Raw genomic sequence first — 16,987 nt, 5'->3', positions numbered from 1 at the left:
TATTATATATATATATATAATATCTCCAAGGTCACACAGCTAGCTAGTGGCAGAGTAAAGTGCACCATGATCATTTCTGTTCTGATACAATGTGAATCACAGGTCTGCTGCTAACTAGCTTGCTTTCCTCGTCTATAAAATGGGTACAATAATAGAATATATTTCATAATTTTGTCCTGAGGCTGCTTGGGTAGAATGTTTGACATAGCCAATTGGCATTCAGTAGGTACTAAATAAATGGCAGGTGTCTTCCCGCCTTCGCCTTCTTGTCTCCAGCCATAAACACACTCACCTTTTGGCCCGCTTAAGAACTTTTTGGACTCTAGAAATGATTTTTGCCAGTTTCCCCCACCCCATCACAAATCCTAGTAAAAGCCTCTCACATTATATATGACTTCTAGTAAAATTTTTAATATTGCTTTTGGAATGATTTCTTGATTTTGATGGTATTGTTTTTTTCCTAAACTTTGGAGTCAAAGCATTTTTTTTTCAGATCTCAGATATTTTCATGGCCTTACTACAAAGCTTGTAGGCCCTGGGCCCTGTGTCTGTCATCCCCAATGGACAGTGGGGTCCAGTGACCCCTTTGGGGAAAGAGGAGTAGGGCCAGCAGACTGTTTTGTCTGCCAAGGCACAGGGAGCATAGCTGAACTCTCGAAATTAAAACTATAGGTTATGCTGTGCCCACCAGTCCTGAACTCGACAAGGACCATCTAGAAGGAGACAAGATCTGTCTTTACATTGCTTTGTTTCAAATATCCTGGCCCTGGCCCCAGAGGACAGCAGCTGAAGGAACATTGGGACAAGTGGGAGAAGGACGTAGCCACTCCCCGCTGGTCCCATCTCCTTCCTGTGGTAAATTGGAGCTTGCAGGACCTCTCAGGGACCAAATTCAGAGTACCTGCTGCTTTGCATTGCTGAGTGCTTATGCATCATCTCATATGGTCTCACTTTAACTCTCAAAATGACCCAAAGAGGTAGAGGGTGCTGTTGTCCCCATTTTACAGGCAAGGAAACTAAGGAACAGAGGCAGTTGCTCATATTCACAAAGCTAGTGGGTGGTGGAGCTGGAATTCCAACCCAGGTCTGTAGCCTCAGCTACTCACTGTACTTGATACCAAATTTATTCATATTCTCAATAATTAATAAAAATAATGACAACTAAGATTGTTATACCTTTTCTTAAAACTCAAGGAATACATGAATACTTTCAACTGTAAAAGATTCCAGCAGTATGAATATATAAAGCCTCTTAATTTTAATGAGATTGCCAGGTGAGGCGTCTATACAGTAAAGTTTGGGAAGTTCTGGACTAAAGGGTCATGTTAAAGTGTCAAATGCCCCATACCCTCCCATGCTCACTCTTGGCTCCAGAGGGAATCGCCAGGGTCAGTGTTGTATTGAGATTCTTCTCTATAAGTCCTTTCTCCTTCACTATCTTATTTGATGCTCAGAGAAGCAGGCCAGGTGTCAAACGGCCTCACGCTCAGCAAGGCCAACTGGCTTGCGCAGAGTCCTCAGCCAACAAGTGGAAGGGCCTAGATTAGAAACCAGATAACCTGCTTCTCTCTCCAGGGTCCTTGTACCTACTCCTTCTCCATGACATGACAATTAGAATTTAATTCCTCACTATCTGGGACTAATTCCATAGAAGCCTGTGGTTCCCATTCTTTTATGGGTGACATATATGTGTTATAAAAACCATCTTGTAGGGGCTCTGAGTCAACGTTTGGAGTCAGAGAGAAGTCCGGGTTCGAGCCTCAGCTGCGCCATCTGTGAAATGGGTGTAAGAATCCCACCTCACAGAATGGCCACGAAGGTGAAATGAGATAAGCATGTAAAGGGCATCTATTCTCTGAGTGCTAAGCATCTTCTCCACGACCTTGCTCATTCATTCATTGAATATATATTTGAGCATCTCCCACATCCTAGGCAGTGTTCTCGGTGCTGAGGACACAGAGATAAACAAGACAGGCTTTGTGTTCTCATGGAACCGACATTGCAGACAGGGACAATGGATGATAAGTAAGCCAACAAGATAATTTCATATGCGAAAGTGCTCTGAAGAAAATAAAACCGAGGGAGGCAATAGCTAGCAACCAAGTGGGTGGAGGAAGAGAAACAAGAAAGAGTAGTCAGGGAAGGCTTCTTTGGGTTGCAGCCTGAACAAAGAGGAGAAAGCAGCCATGTTATGACCTGGGGAAGACCAGGGAAGGGAGCGGGGGAGCCAAGAAAGAGGCCCTGTGAGGAGAAGGAGTGGAGTGAGTTGGGCCGAGCATCAGGTGAGGTCTCTGTGAGCTGCCTCTACAGTGAGGAGACTGGGGCCCCAGGTGGTGGAGCCCCTGTGTGGACCTCTGTCTCTCTGTGCCATTTTTCTTGGTCAGGCCTTCGGATACACACGCGCACACACGCGCACAGACACACACAGACAGCAGACACACATGTCATTAGGAAGTACCAGAGAGGCTAGAAAGAGTTTCGGTTTTACACACTGACCATAACAGAACGTACAAGAAGAGACAGACTGACAGCTGACACTTGAGCCTCTGTCAGCAGACAAGGAGTTTCTGAAGTGGAGAAATATGTTTATTGACTATTTTCAGGGCTGATGTCAAAGGGCAGAACTGCTCGATGTTTGCAGCTAGTTGGGAAAGAGGCTGCTCGAGGCACGGAAATGGTCTCTGTCATGGTCTTCAGGCAGGAGGGCGAAGGGCCTCTCACTGCATAGGAACTGGCCAGCCTGCTCTCTGGCTTATAAGCAGGAGTAACTCACTCAGAGTCTTAATGCAGGTGCTTGGGAAAGCCCACCAACTTGGCCCATTTACTAGCTGAAATGAGGAAGTCATGGAGTGGTTCCATAGAGTAATGGTTAGCACGTCTGGTTCGAGCCCCAGCGGAGCCACGGTCCATACCCCGGATACGCCAGGCCCCAGGTGTGCGTCAAGAGCATGTGGGAGGAGACGCCCCACCTTCAGAGATCCAGTCTTTAAGAGGAGACGGCGACATCCCCGTAGGTAGAGGTGGAAGTGTGGGGGGGTGTGAATTAAAAAAAAAGAAATGGGGAAGTTATTTTCTTTCCTCTGGTTTAGGCTTTTGCCCCACATCAGTCATATAAATATATGAGTGAAAAGTTTAAATTCTCCCCATTAGAAACAAAGACTCAGTTTGGTTAAAAAGGCAATGGTATTGCTCCCTTAGCAATCGCATCTCTCTGAAAGAAGATCTAGAGCCACAGGACTCTCCCACCACTTTCCACGTGATCTCAGGCATGTTGACCTCTGAACCTTACTTTCCCTATCTGTAAAATGGAGATAATGATCAGTACCTCCAGGTGTGTGGTGAGGATGACTGGAATAACTACAGGAGGGATAATGATTTGCTTAGTCGGTCATTTGCACCTTGGTGTGAACAAGTTTCTGATCCTTTCCATGGCAGCAGGTTTAGATCTGGAGAGATGGGCAAAAGCTCAGAAGCATCTGAGAGGAAAAATCAAGATCAGGGGCCAGACTTTACCTTCTCGCCTTTTCTAGAACTACACCGAATGTCCTGTGGCTCGGGTGGTGCCCTGGCTGTCTAATTCTGAAAGCAAAAGAAGCCAGACTTCCAGGTCCAGGCTGAGTTTCCTGGGGTTGGGTGGGTGTTGACTGTGTGGGTCTGAGTGAGGCAGGAAATGGAAGAGGAAGTGACGGCAACAGTAGAGAGTGAAGAAATACCGGGCCTCGCCCTTGTCTCTGCCCACAGGATGTAGGGCAGAGAGCAAATCTGTTTAACCCTCTTCCGGAGACATCATTGAAACTGCTTATACCAGGTCCTGTGCTGGGGACCGATGACAAATCCACTCCACGTGGCCGGTTTCTTTGGATTCCCTTCTCTGTGTTACACCACGAGATTTTCGGCATTTCGGCCCCCGTTAGTTTCGAGCTGAGATCACTTCTGCGAACGGGACCACCTCCAGCTGTCTGAGCTGCCCACCTGCATCCAGAATCGCTAACAAGTATACCCACAGGAGAAATTTAGCCCAGTCTGAAACTATGTTCCTTCGTTTCTGGTCTAGCACTCTTAAATTCCATTTCCACACCTATTCTGCAGGTTTTTGCTGGTATTAATTAGCAAGTTCTTACAATGCATTTGGTGTGTAAGCCTTCTTCCAGGCCACGTTTTTGTATGTATCTTCCCGAAGCATGAAAAGATCTGGCTCTAGTAAGGGATCAGAGAGGTGAAGCAACTTGCCCAAGGTCACAGAGCTAATATGTGGCTCCAGAGTCTGAGTGCTTAACCCTAACCCTCTCCCACCTTTGCTTTAAGACAAGCCCTTTGCTTAGAATGCCCAAAAGGTCCTTGAGGGTCATGCAAACCAATTCCCCATGCTGCTGCTGGGGACGCTGAGGTAGGGAAATGCAAAGGTCAGGGACAGAGCTAAACCTGTTCTCTGGTCCACTCAGTGCCTTCCTGGGTAAAGCCTGTGGCCCATTTTCTCTGGACCCTGAGTTCAGAGAAAATTTCCTTTCACCTGTGCAACCTCTCCTCCCCCAGGCCAGGGCTGCCGTGGACTGCCTCCCCATCTGGGCTCAGGGAGGGCCCAGCGTTGAGGAGGGTCTCCTTTCTCCTGCAGGGAAGTTCTGGCACATCTCTGACCTGCACCTTGATCCTGACTACAAGGTATCTTCAGACCCCCTCCAGGTGTGCCCATCAGCTGGTTCCCAGCAGGTGTCCAATGCAGGCCCCTGGGGTGATTACCTCTGTGATTCTCCCTGGGTCCTCATCAACTCCTCCGTCTACGCCATGAAGGAGATCGAGCCGGAGCCAGACTTTATCCTCTGGACGGGGTGAGAGCAGTCAAGCACCTACCCTTTACTGGTCCCCTGCTGTGTGCCACCTACTGGCTGGCGCCTTCCTACACCATCTCCCTTAGTCATCAAACCAGCCCTGTTTTAGAGAGGACCAACTTGAAGCTCAAAGGAGTTACACAGCTTGCCCAAGGGACCCTGGACATTGCTGATTCCAAAGTCTGTGCCCTTGACCTCAATGTCTTCCGACCCCAGCAGAATGCAGCTCTCACTGAGGCTGGGGACAAGGTCATGGCACGTCTGGGTATGTGGATTTTGAGGGATGAACACTGCAGCCACTCCCACTGGGATTTAGGGACTGCAAGCCCTGAAGACCCAAATGAGGGCAGGAAAGTAGGTAGGAGGTTTGAAAGTGGTCTGGCATTGGGATCATCTGTCCTGGTCAGCTGCTGGTCACCCTTGAGTTGCCCTGGCCCTGGGCGTGGCGGGGAGCCTCTCACTGGTCAGAGCACTGCTCTGCATGAAGAGAATTTGAGGGGCAATTTCCACTCAGCCACAAACTCCATTTCTGCTTCTCACCCAAAGATGCTGCTCTAAGTCTCCCAACTTTCCACAGCTCTCTCCGTCCTCATCTCTCGAGGTCTCCCTTTGACTCACTGGCTCCTCCCCTCCCTTCTTTGGTAGGTCAGCCTGTCCTGTGCTCAGCCCAGGGTAGACAATGGGGAACTGAGATGATGGAGAAGCCAAATCACCTTCAAAGAGCTCACGGTCTTGTGGGTGACACAGACAAATCCCCTGACCACTGTATCCCAGTGATGAGAGAGGGTTATCAGGGAATTTGGGAGCTTCAGGAGCACCTGATTCCACCTGGCAGGCTTAGGGAGAGTTTCCTGCAGAGAGTGGTGAACCAGGGAGGCTGGCAAGAGCGATATCTTGCTCTCTCTTTCAGCCCCAATGGACACTTTAAAAGGCAGGATCAAACCCACGATGCCCCCAGCTGTCCCTCAGTGTGTTGTGGGACTGGCAAAGAATGACCCTCAGATGGATCCCGAAGGGGAGTGGCAAGGCTGGACACTTAGAAAATGTGACAGTGTCTCAGGAGGGGCCTGGGTAGCTCTGGCTTCCCTGGGCTCAGGAATCAATCTAAGAAGAGAGTGAGCTTTAGGCTATGACCCTGGACTCCTGCTTCTGAGAGAGTTCTTGCTCGGGGAGCCTCTGAATTCTTCCAGGAGGGGCCCACAGAGAAAGATGTAACATTCTGAAAGACGAGATAGTCTCTCTACCCCATCGTGAGTTGCCGGCACCAAACTGGCTTGGTGGTGTTTCGCAGTGATGACACACCTCACGTGCCCGACGAGAAGCTGGGAGAGGCGGCTGTGTTGAAAATTGTGGAATGCCTGACCAAGCTCATTAGAGAGGTCTTTCCAGGTAAGACCCTGCCATCGGTATCCCACAGCTTTCCCTGAACCCCAGGCTGTGCCTGGCATCATGGGACTACAGCAGCAAGATGCAGAACCACCTTCATCCATTGATAACTATGGCTTTGGGCCAGGTCCTGTACCAGGTACTTCACAGCCATTGTTTTTTATCTTCCAACAACTGTACAAGGAATCTGAGAGCTTGTCAGCCTGTGGATACACACAGAATCTATTAATGGAAATGCCTGACATTTCACTGCCTTCTGCCCTGCCTAACACCAGACTCACAGCCCCTTCTCAAGGCATCTACAGTTATACACAGGCGTCATCCCTGGGTAAGTCTCACAGGGGCTCCCACATAGCCATGTCCTTCTGTGGCCCCGGGGTTGCCATCCACAGCCCTCGAAGCATCTGGCTGCTGGGACCTCTGGGTGATGCTGACTTCCAGCCAAGGTGCTCTTTCTTGGTGCTTCCAAAACTTTCCTTCAAGAGCTTGGGAAGGCGGGTGGGGACTGTGAGTGATTATAGCAGCAGCTCCAGGGATGAGACAGGGAGAATGGGGTCTGCGTGCCCCACCTAATGGCCCTTGAAGATGTTTTAAAGCAGGCTGTGCCAAATACAAGGTCCTGGGGGCTGAATCAGGTTCTCAGGCTGCCAGCTGGAATCTGTGAAAGCAGTCTACTGGCCCCCACTCGCCAGCTGTTCTGGTACAGAGGCTTCCTCTGAAAGTTTTAGTCATGGGTCCCCAGGAACCAGATTTAAAATAATGATAAAAATAAATAATAACAGCAGCAGCAATAACTATATGTATCTATGTATTGAGTGCTAAGTGTCAGGCACTCCTCTGAGAATATTCTATGTCTTGGGTCATTCATTGTCATGCTAATTCTAGAGAGAGATGCTATAACTACGTCAGTTTTACTGATGAGAAATGTGGGCCTTGGTCAAGTAAACTAAACTGGTCAAGGTCATGTGGCAGGAGGGGGTTGCGGGAGGGGGGCGCACATCCTGGTTTGAGCACTGCTTTTATCCACTACTCCCACTGCCACTCCAGGAGAGGCCAGAGCTGCTGTCACCATCACACATCTATCTTTGAGGAAACCTTTCTGTCACCTCCTGTCCTCAACATAAATTAATTTGTGCAAAAAGCTGCCTGGGGGCTATGTAACTCAACTCTGCTGAGACAGGCTTGGGCTTGTTCATCTTCCAGCAGAAGTCACTACTTAGGGTCAAACTTGGATACTCCTCCCCAGATATTGTAATTAATATCTAATAAGAACAGATATTATTATTCTCAAAGCTAGTTAGTTCCTAGGGACAAATTCAAACTTAGATCCAACTTCGAGCATTCTTTCCTCTGCTCCACATGGGGCTTCTGGAATAAAAGTGAAACGATGGATAAGAAAATGCTTTATTAACTATGGTTTAACACACAAATGTAATTTGAAGGTTTTCTAGTTTATAACACACGTGCACATTTACTGACTTTGTTAATGTCCACAGTGCTATCGACTGTAAGATGCATCATTATCTTATGTATTGCTAAGAAAAGAAGTACTGTCTCTGAAAGTACAACACAGTGCTTTCTCATGGCCTCAGTGGTAAGACACACCCCACTTGCAGAGGTGTGAAAATGAGAACAAATTGGAAGAGATGAAATGAGGCTTTATCTTATTTGGGAATTATAACACTGGTCAAATGGAATACTCCCTATTTTGTAGATAATTAAGCTTAAGCAACTTAGACAGGAGGAAGGGACCGAAATTCAAGATTTAGGTTCCAAGTCATGTGTTCTTCTTGCCACACGCCACATGTGTTCCCCATCAGAGTTGCTGTGAACATTGGTTCCTGCTGTCCACCTCCCCCCAGCATGGCTGAGTGGTGTACGCAGATGTGCAAGGTGAAAATGTTCCAGGCACCAGTTCAGACCCTGCCACGTTCTAGCTGGGCAATCTCATCAAGATACTTTTCTCTATGGGAAAAATAAAGAGAATACTGTTACCTGCGCAGAAGGTTGTTGTGAGAATTAAATAAGGCAATCCATTCACCAGTCAGTCAGCAAATATATATTGAGCATCTACAATGGGTGAGACACAAGTCTAAGGGTAGGGGTCTTGGCGGTGAACAAGATGCCAGGTGGTACCCTCCTGGAGTTTGTAAGGAGCTTATAACAGTGCCTGGCACATAGAAGCAAGACAAACCAGAGAAATTCTCTCCCTTCTCATCTGCCCTTGAGATTCCAGGAATTTGTGTTTTTCGTTTTTTTTTTTTTTCTTAAATGGATCTCTAATGGCTGCCAGCATTTACATTAGACAGATGAGGTTTTTCCAGACAGTTACACTGATGGCTTCCTGTTTTGCAAATAATTCCTGGTGGGAATTCTACAACCTCCCACTTGGGCAGAGCTCTCGGCATTTCCAGACCTTACAGGCTGTACAGGACAAAGGGTTTGTTAGAGACATTTTCCCAAGAGGGAATTGGAGGCTCCGGCTCCCTCATTGATTCAAGGTCACTCCCTGGGGTAAGCCAAGCTCATATAAGGGCAAAGCCCTGCCCTGAGCTCAGAGGTTTTGTTTGGGGTCAAATATTTATTGAGCAACTACTATATGCCAGACACAGAAGTAAAATAAAAGCAAGAATGAGACTACTTAGGAGAAGGAGATGAGTCTGACGTGCTCTCCTCCTCCACTGTGGGCTCATTCACTTCCTCAAGGAGGCCTGCCCTGGCCACGCCCACCCATTACACACTACAACAGAAAGCGGCTTTTCCTTTTTTATGGACAGCCCTCATACCTTTCATTACTCAATACCTGTCAACTCAACTGCACTGCAAGACCACTGGGGCTGGGTGCCTGTTTCCCAGGTCTCTGCGTTGGCACAAACTGGGAGCTCAATAAATACTGTTGAACCGCGGATGAGTGAAACTCCTAAGGCTTCCTAGAGTGAGCCAGACCCCTCCCCCAACAGTAAGATGGCTCTGTAATTGACAAAACAAGGAACACTAAATTATCAAGTGGTTGACAATGAATCTGAAGATGATTTAGATCTTTTAGCTTTCTCCTTCTCATCAGTCGATGCTTGCTTTCTGACCATGAAACTTTCCGCTGGGCATGGGGATTAGGGACCAGGATCAGAGGGTTCGCTGCTCTTTCCTAGTGTGAGCAAAGTTCAGCCAGACTCTATTAAGTGTGATGGTGTTCAGCTCATCTCTGTATTTTCCTCATCTGTGGGTTTTTCTCCTCGCTCTTCCTCACTAGCTCTGCTGGCCAGTGGACGACTGAAAATGAGTAACTCGCCAAGCGCTTGCGCATATATATATTTTTATAATTCTCCTTTTCCTCCAGACACTAAAGTCTACGCTGCTTTGGGAAATCATGACTTTCACCCCAAAAATCAGTTCCCAGCAGGGAGTAATAATATCTACAATCAGGTAGCAGAACTGTGGAGACCCTGGCTCAATAACGAATCCATTGCTCCCTTCAAAGAAGGTATTAACACCATTTGCTACTATAAGCACTCATTGTGTGTCAAGTTCTGGTCTAATACGTCTTCACATGAACATCCCCATGAAATTGGTACTAATTTTATACAGATAAGGAGACTGAGGCTTAAATATACCAAGTCACTTGGCCAAGGTCACCCAGCTTAGAAGAGGCAGACTTGGGAGCAGAATCCAGGGCTCACTCCAGTGCTCATGCTCTCAAGCCCATGGCACTAATGAGATTCAGAAGTTAATTTTTATTGATCATTATTCTATGCCATGCACTACGATCAGCACGTTGCTGGATTCCTTGCAAAAATATTAGGAAGGGGCAGTGACCTTCAGTTCAAGCAGGGTCTCTCAACCTTGTCACTACTGACATTTTTGGCTGGTGAGCCTTCGATACAGGGGCTTCCCGTGCACTGGAGGATGTTTAGCAATATTCCTGGCCTCTACCCACTAGATGCCAGTAACACCCCCAGTTTTAATAACCCAAATGTCTCTATAGATATTGCCAAATGTTCCCAAGGGGACAAAAATCACCTGGTTGAGAAGAACTGATCCAAAGACATAGCCAGTCCTAAATGACCCTGACCTCTCTTCCTTTTCCTCAGTCCCCTGATGCTTGGGCTCCCCATTGGTCAAACCTAACCAGAAGCCCGTGGAACAGAAACCCATTGATTTAGTTCATATAGATCAGCTCCTGGGGCAAAGAGCTGAGTGGAGAAGGGTTGACAGTGGATCTGGAGGAGCAAACATACCTCATTGTTTTTCCCATCATACAGATGAGGAAACAGACATAGCGAGGTGAAGTAGCTTTCTTAAGTTGCATAGCTAATAAGTGATAGAGCCAGGATTTGAACCTAGGCAGCCTGGCTCCAGAGCCTTTGGTCTTATGCATGATGCCCCTCTTATGCAAAAGATGGGAAGGGAGGTAGAAGGTTGGAGAACGAAAGGGGGTATAGGTGTATCTTCACATTTTCCTTGGCTGTGATGTCCTAGGTGCCTTCTATTCTGAGAAGTTGCTGGGGCAGAGTGGGGCTGGGCGAATTGTGGTCCTCAACACCAATCTGTACTATAGTAGCAATGAGCAGACAGCCAGCATGGTCGACCCTGGGCAGCAGTTCCAGTGGCTGGAAGATGTGCTGACCAATGCATCCCAAGCTGGGGAAATGGTAAGGTCTCCTGCCTCCTTCTCTTCCCTCTCTGGGGTCACTTCCTGAACAAGTCTCCCACCTTGGCACAAGCTGATCCACTCTTAAGATGCTCACACAAGAGAGTCCTTCATCAGCCTGGCACCAGGAGGAGGCTCCTTCCATCTTCAGAATAGCCTGTGAGGCTGGGACCCCAAAGCCCATTGCAGATGTGAGGCTCCCAAGGGGCAGCAACAGTCCAGGTCACACAATAAATGGTGGACCTGAGACTAGAATCCTGGTCTCCAGACTCCAAGTCCAGTGCTCTTTCCCGGGCCGTCACACACCACAGCTGCAGCCTGCATTGCGTACTAGACTTCAAGGGCATGCCCTGCCCTTGAGGGGTGTCCACCTAGTCTGATGGGCTGACAGCTGTCCGAGGACAGGCTCTGGGTCTCATTTGCCCAAGTCCCTACACTGAACAGCACATCCCAACAGGGTCTCATGGCTGGTACTTCTTAGCACTTACGATGGATTACCTCATTTAACTCTCAAAACTCCACCAGTTAGATGCTATTTCTGATGAGAAAACTGAAGCTCAGAGAGGTAACACACTGCTGGTGTCCAAGCTGCAGTTCATCACCAAAGTTCATGCTCTTAACTGCCCTCTCCCTCACCCCCCGTTCTACTTCTTGCAATGGTGGCCAAGGGCCCAGGTAGGGTTAGTTGAGTGACGAGAAATGTAAGACATGATCACACATTACCACATAGCATGTGCTACACAGTCATGCAAGACCAGTTCAGTTACAGCGCCCGAGGTCTCCAATAGTAAGTTCTCACGAGGAGGTGCGCTTTGACCTGGGTTTTGAAGTCCAAGTAGGATTTACAGAAGAGAAAATGAGACAGGTACTCCAAGTGGCAGGCACAGCATGGCAAAGGCACAGAGCTGGGAGAGTATGTGGTACATTCGTTACTGGGTACAGGGAATGCTGGAATTTGCCCTGGAGAGGGAAAGCAGAGGACTTTGAGAAGAGGTACATTTGAGTATGCCTGCTTGCCTTTGGGGAGATAGGCAAGTTTTGAGGTGGAAATGAAGGATTGGGGAGGTTGTCTCTGATCTCCTCCTGGGCACCCCTTCCTCGCAGGTGTACATTATTGGCCACGTGCCCCCAGGATTCTTTGAGAAGACTCGGAACAAAGCATGGTTCCGGGAGGGCTTCAATGAGAAGTACTTGAAGGTGGTCCAGAAGCACCATCGAGTCATCGCAGGGCAGTTCTTCGGCCACCATCACACCGACAGCTTTCGGATGTTCTATGATGACGCAGGTACTCAGCCGGGAGGGTACCTGCCAGCCCATTTCCCTTCTTCTCTCGCCAGCCTCTCTCAGTCCCACTGTCTCTCTCCTGAAAGGTGCCCCCATCAGTGTCATGTTCCTTACACCTGGGGTCACCCCATGGAAAACCACATTACCCGGAGTGGTCAACGGGGCCAACAATCCAGGCATCCGGGTGTTCGAATACGACCGAGACACACTGAGCCTGCAGGTCAGGAGCCGTGGGTCTGCTGAGACCAGAGGAGGAGGGAGGGGAGGGACCTGAATGCATCACCACCTTCTCTATCTCTTTCCCAGCTAATCTGCACTCTAGTGACCACTGAGCCTCAGGAAGGTCAAGTTACTTCCACCCTTCCAGAGGTCAGGATCAAAACCCTGGAGCCACCTCCAAAGCCTGACACCAGATCAGGTCATTTCCTCTTCCCTAAATTTCCCTTTGCCCTGGGTCATTGTCACGGCCTCCTACCTGGTCTGACTCCAGCACTGCCCTGCATAGCTCATCTGCTATACACTACAGAAAGTATATACTAATCTTTCTAAAGCACTTCTTGTTTCTCTCCTGCTCAAAACCTTCAATGGCGCCCCAGTGTCTCCAAGATGAGTTAGATCTCTTTGGCCTGGCATTCAAGTGTGACCTCAGGCCCATTGTCTTCTCTGCATTGATTACATTGCAGACAAAGCAGGTCCCTAATTCATCAAACAATCCCTCACCTCCTGGGGTGTGCTTGTGATTGTTGAAATAACAAAGAAATACTATTCTTTAATTTATTCAACAATGTATTAATTACCTGCCATGTGCCAGGCCCTGTGCTAAGTTCAGGAGATATATAAGGGAACTAAAACAAAGTCACTGCTTTTCTGGAGCTGACATTCTTACAGGAGACAACCAATAAACAGATAAGTGGAGTTAAGTATGGCATGAGATAAGCGTTAAGGAGAAAACAGAGGGAAGAGGCAGGCGGTGATGGTTACAGAGTGGGTGTGTGCGTGCTATTAGGGCGGGCAGGGAAGAGTCCCTGGTAGGGCGACATTTGAATTCTGAGTAAATTGGGGGAGTGAGCCGTGTCGGTATCCAGGAAGGCAGAGAAAAAGAAAGAGCAAGTCAAAGGCCCAGGGGTGGGAATGTGCCTGGTGTGTTGGGAGAAGAGCGAGGAGGCCAGTGTGGCCACAGCGGAAGGCACAAGCGGAGGGCGGGAGGGATGAGGTTAGATCACGTAGGCCATGAGTAAGACTCTTGACCTGGAAGGTTTAGGACAGAATTAAATATGCTGAGTTAACAATTTTATCCAAACCATCATGTCTGCTGTGCAGAGAACAGGCTTTAGGGGGCCAGGGCAGAAACAGGAGGATGAATTAGGAGGTGACTACAATGACCACTGAGATGGTGGTGTGGGCCAGGGCAGTAGCAGTGGGGTGGTGAAAAGTGCCAGGTCCTGGATGTATTTTGACGGCAGAGCAGGCAGGATTTGCTAGTGGATTGGATGAGGGGTGTGAGAGAAAGAGAGGAATTAAGGAGGATTCCAAGGCTTTGGCCTGAAAACTTGGAAGGATGAAGTTGTCATTGAATGAAATGAGATCACTGCAGGAGGAACAAGTTTTGGAGGGAAGATCAGAAATCTGGTTTTGAACCTGTTAACTTTGGGATGTCTAAATGGCTTCCAAGTAAAAGTGCCGAGGGAGGAAGCAGTTGGGTGTTCAAGCTGGAGTTCCAGGAAGAGGTGAGTATCAAGATTTAATCTAGGGGTCGAGAAAGGACATCTAAAATCAGGGATTGGAAGAAATAACCTAGGTCCTTGATTCTGGAGTAAATGGAGGTGGAGAAGAGGTCTGAGGATTTTTAGGAGTATGGCTTGTTATCTACATGGGCATTCAGAGGGCCTTGGTAAGAAGAACCACGGCTGGGACTCCCTCCTCCCTTCCACACCCCAGCTCCTCAACATGCCTTACATCCTTCTCAGGGAGGGAGTCAGACAGACCTGGGTTTGAATCCTGGCTCCACCGCTCAGGAGCTTTTGGACCTCATTGGGCCTCCCTTGCTTTATTTGACAAACGGGAAGCAGAAAGTTGCCATCCATACGTGGCAGCTCCTCTTAGCTCACTTTTAGTGACCTGAAGCAGGTCCACAAATTTAAGTGGAAATTGTTGGACCGATAAACCCTTCCAGATTCTAGTCCTTAAGATGCACCTGAGTCCTAGGGGTCTTGGGTGTAGCCCAAGCCTCCAATCAACCACAATTCTATAACCTCTCTCAGCCAAGCAGCCCATCTTACTTCTTTTAAGTTGCTTTTTATCCATTCATTCTGTAAATATTTACTGAGTACCTTCTGTGTACCCGGGAGTTTGCTGGGACAGAAAATGCACAGGCCTTGGGGTAAACCACCTGGTCCACTCCCACCTTTGCCACTGAACACCTGTAGGGCCTTGGCCAAAGGAATTAACCTCTTTAGGACTCAGTTTCCTCTTCTGTGAAATTGGGATAATAAGCGCAGTTAACCTCATCCGAATCAGAAGATGTCTGCCACACACATTTGGTAAATAGTAAATGCTCAATAACTAACAGTAGCCATTATTATGGATATAAAGGATCTGGAGGTTAAGGCAAGGTGCAGGGTTGTGGGTGGAAGCAGACAGCTACTCACGGCTGGTCCGCCTCGTGCCCCCTCTCCAGGATATGGTGACTTACTTCGTGAACCTCAGCCAGGCGAACGAACAGGGGGACGCGCGCTGGGAGCTCGAGTACCGGGTGACCGAGGCCTATCGTGTGCCCAACGCTAGCGCCCGCTCCATGCACGCGGCGCTGGGTCGCATCGCCAGCGATCATGACGCGCTGCAGCGCTACTACGTCTACAACTCTGTCAGCTACGACCTGCAAGCCTGCGGCGAGGCCTGCCGTGCCGAGCACGTGTGCGCACTACGCGAGGTGGCTTTCGACGCGTACGCCGCCTGTCTGCGCGCCCCCGGCACGGCGCCCGCGCCCCGCCTCGCGCTCCTACTGGCCGCGCCGCTCTGCCTGCGCGCGCTGCTTGCGTGGTGACTTTGGGAGCCATCCGCCCGCTCTCTGGGTTCGCCTTCTTCCTGATAAATTGGAGCCAGCGCCATCCAGAACTGGACTATTCAACCATTTTTATGGCGTCCACAGAGTGAACTGGGATGGGAGAGCCAGATCTGGAAATGAAGCCCAAAGACCGCACTAGAAGCACATTTCTTCCAAGAGTCACGTTTTATCCCCCTCCCCACCTCCCAAATGCTAACCGTGCATCTTATTCTGTACATTATTCAATATGTAAACAACGTTTAAAGCAACACCCTTGCAGTTATTGAATGTCCTCCCTTCCCTCCATACGGATAATCAAGAGTAAAACGAGCCGCCAGGAAGATGCACCTGGTTGCTCCTGTGCCCTCGGTCTCCCCTGGCACACTGCCTGAACTCAAGGCAGGTCCAAGTTTTAGTCCGGGCGCTTATCGCCAGGCCTTTCTCGCCGTCTTGGGCCTCCAGGAGCCTCAAATGTGAAACAAGGCAATTTCGAAATCTGCTAAACTGAGGGCAGTGCACCTCGGACGGCAGTCTTCGGACTAGCGGTCCTCGGAGCTCAGCGGGACTGGATGCGGGATCCCCAGGAAAGATTCAGCGCCTAGGTCTGGGTCAGCCTTCCCCTTCGCGGAGGGGCGGGGGTGGGGACTCGGGACGCCTGAGGCGGGATCCTGGGGCCTCGCTCCTCCCCGGACTGGGCGGGACCGGGAAGTCCAGCCCAGCAGGCCCGGCCCCTGGGCGGCTCCGAGGACTGTGCGGGCCTCCTTCCTGCGGCTACTACCTCGGGAGTCCAGTCCGAGTTCAGACGGGAAGGAAGGGAAGGGTCATGTCCTGGTCACTCCGCACCACGCTCTTTTGGGATCTGGTCCTAGGCGTATGGGGTACCACTGCCTTCGTGATCAACCTGGGCGCTGACCTGTGGATCGCGAGCCAGTATGTGCTTAGCGGTCGCTACTTGTGGGCCGCACTGGTGCTGACACTGCTGGGCCTCGCTTCGGTCTCACTACAGGTCTTCAGCTGGATCTGGCTGCGCGCCGACCCCGCTGGTTTGCACAAATCGCAGCCCCCAGTCCGCTGCTTGGCGCTGCTGCATCTCCTGCAACTGGGTCACTTGTACAGGTGAGTGCCCCGCCCCCGGGAAGAGGGAGAACGGACCCAGCGGTACTTCCTGCAGCGGAGCTACTAGTACAGGTGAGAGCCCTGCCGCGGGAAGCAGGTGGGGAGAAGAGCACTGGGACCCAGGAGAGGAAACAGAGTCCCCGTGGGCACCTCTATCTACAGGTGAGCTTTCTGCCCCTTGAAGAAAGAGAACTCGGGCTGACAGCCCTCAGCACTCATCAGGCCCTACCCTTTCTGGCACAGAGAAGAAAAGGAGGAGCATGATCTGGGGTCAGACCTCTCTGGGATCCAATCCGGGCTATACCACCTTCGGCCTCAGTCCTGCCTTTCTCTGAGCCTCGGTTTCCTCCTCTGTTAATTTTAAAAGAAGGTAGTAACTTAGATAGGTCTGGCAGGCAGGCAGGCCTGTTGCGAGGAGTGAAGGAAAGCACAGTGCTTGGCTCCTGGTGGACTCCATTGTAAGGCTGAGTACAGACCAGTGTGTTCCTATTAGTTGTGAATGGGGCCTTGGGCAAGTCATTTGACTCTTCCAGGTCTCAGTTTACTCATTGTTCCAGTGGGGATGGTCACAGTACCCACCTCTGTTTGTAAGGATTAAGTGAAATGAGACCTGTACAAGCATCGGCTAGCTTTGTGATGGATTAACTGGGAGTTTCAGCAGCCCTGCCCCAAGAGCATTTTGTG

At 49.6% G+C, this 16,987-nt stretch overlaps 2 protein-coding genes across 2 annotated transcripts in view; both read left to right on the top strand.

Annotated features, from left to right (window-relative positions):
* SMPDL3B (sphingomyelin phosphodiesterase acid like 3B) overlaps positions 1–15,801 on the top strand; it is a 20,805-nt gene extending 5,004 nt beyond the window's left edge. Inside the window, exons 2-8 of the mRNA XM_006924353.3 lie at positions 4,613–4,826; positions 6,118–6,215; positions 9,550–9,693; positions 10,689–10,861; positions 11,965–12,145; positions 12,231–12,364; positions 14,822–15,801. Coding sequence (XP_006924415.1) covers positions 4,613–4,826; positions 6,118–6,215; positions 9,550–9,693; positions 10,689–10,861; positions 11,965–12,145; positions 12,231–12,364; positions 14,822–15,187 — 1,310 coding nt within the window. The 3' untranslated portion in view covers positions 15,188–15,801. The remainder of the gene's footprint in view (positions 1–4,612; positions 4,827–6,117; positions 6,216–9,549; positions 9,694–10,688; positions 10,862–11,964; positions 12,146–12,230; positions 12,365–14,821) is intronic.
* A 137-nt stretch (positions 15,802–15,938) lies between these two features.
* XKR8 (XK related 8) overlaps positions 15,939–16,987 on the top strand; it is a 6,896-nt gene continuing 5,847 nt past the window's right edge. Inside the window, exon 1 of the mRNA XM_006924352.3 lies at positions 15,939–16,303. Within this exon, the coding sequence (XP_006924414.1) occupies positions 16,011–16,303 (293 nt within the window). The 5' untranslated portion in view covers positions 15,939–16,010. The remainder of the gene's footprint in view (positions 16,304–16,987) is intronic.

This window comes from Pteropus alecto, unplaced genomic scaffold, assembly GCF_000325575.1.
Source record: "Pteropus alecto unplaced genomic scaffold, ASM32557v1 scaffold39, whole genome shotgun sequence".
NCBI classification, from domain to species: domain Eukaryota; kingdom Metazoa; phylum Chordata; class Mammalia; order Chiroptera; family Pteropodidae; genus Pteropus; species Pteropus alecto.
Note: the sequence above shows the minus strand (reverse complement) of the source record. Positions and strands in the feature narration are given on the sequence as shown.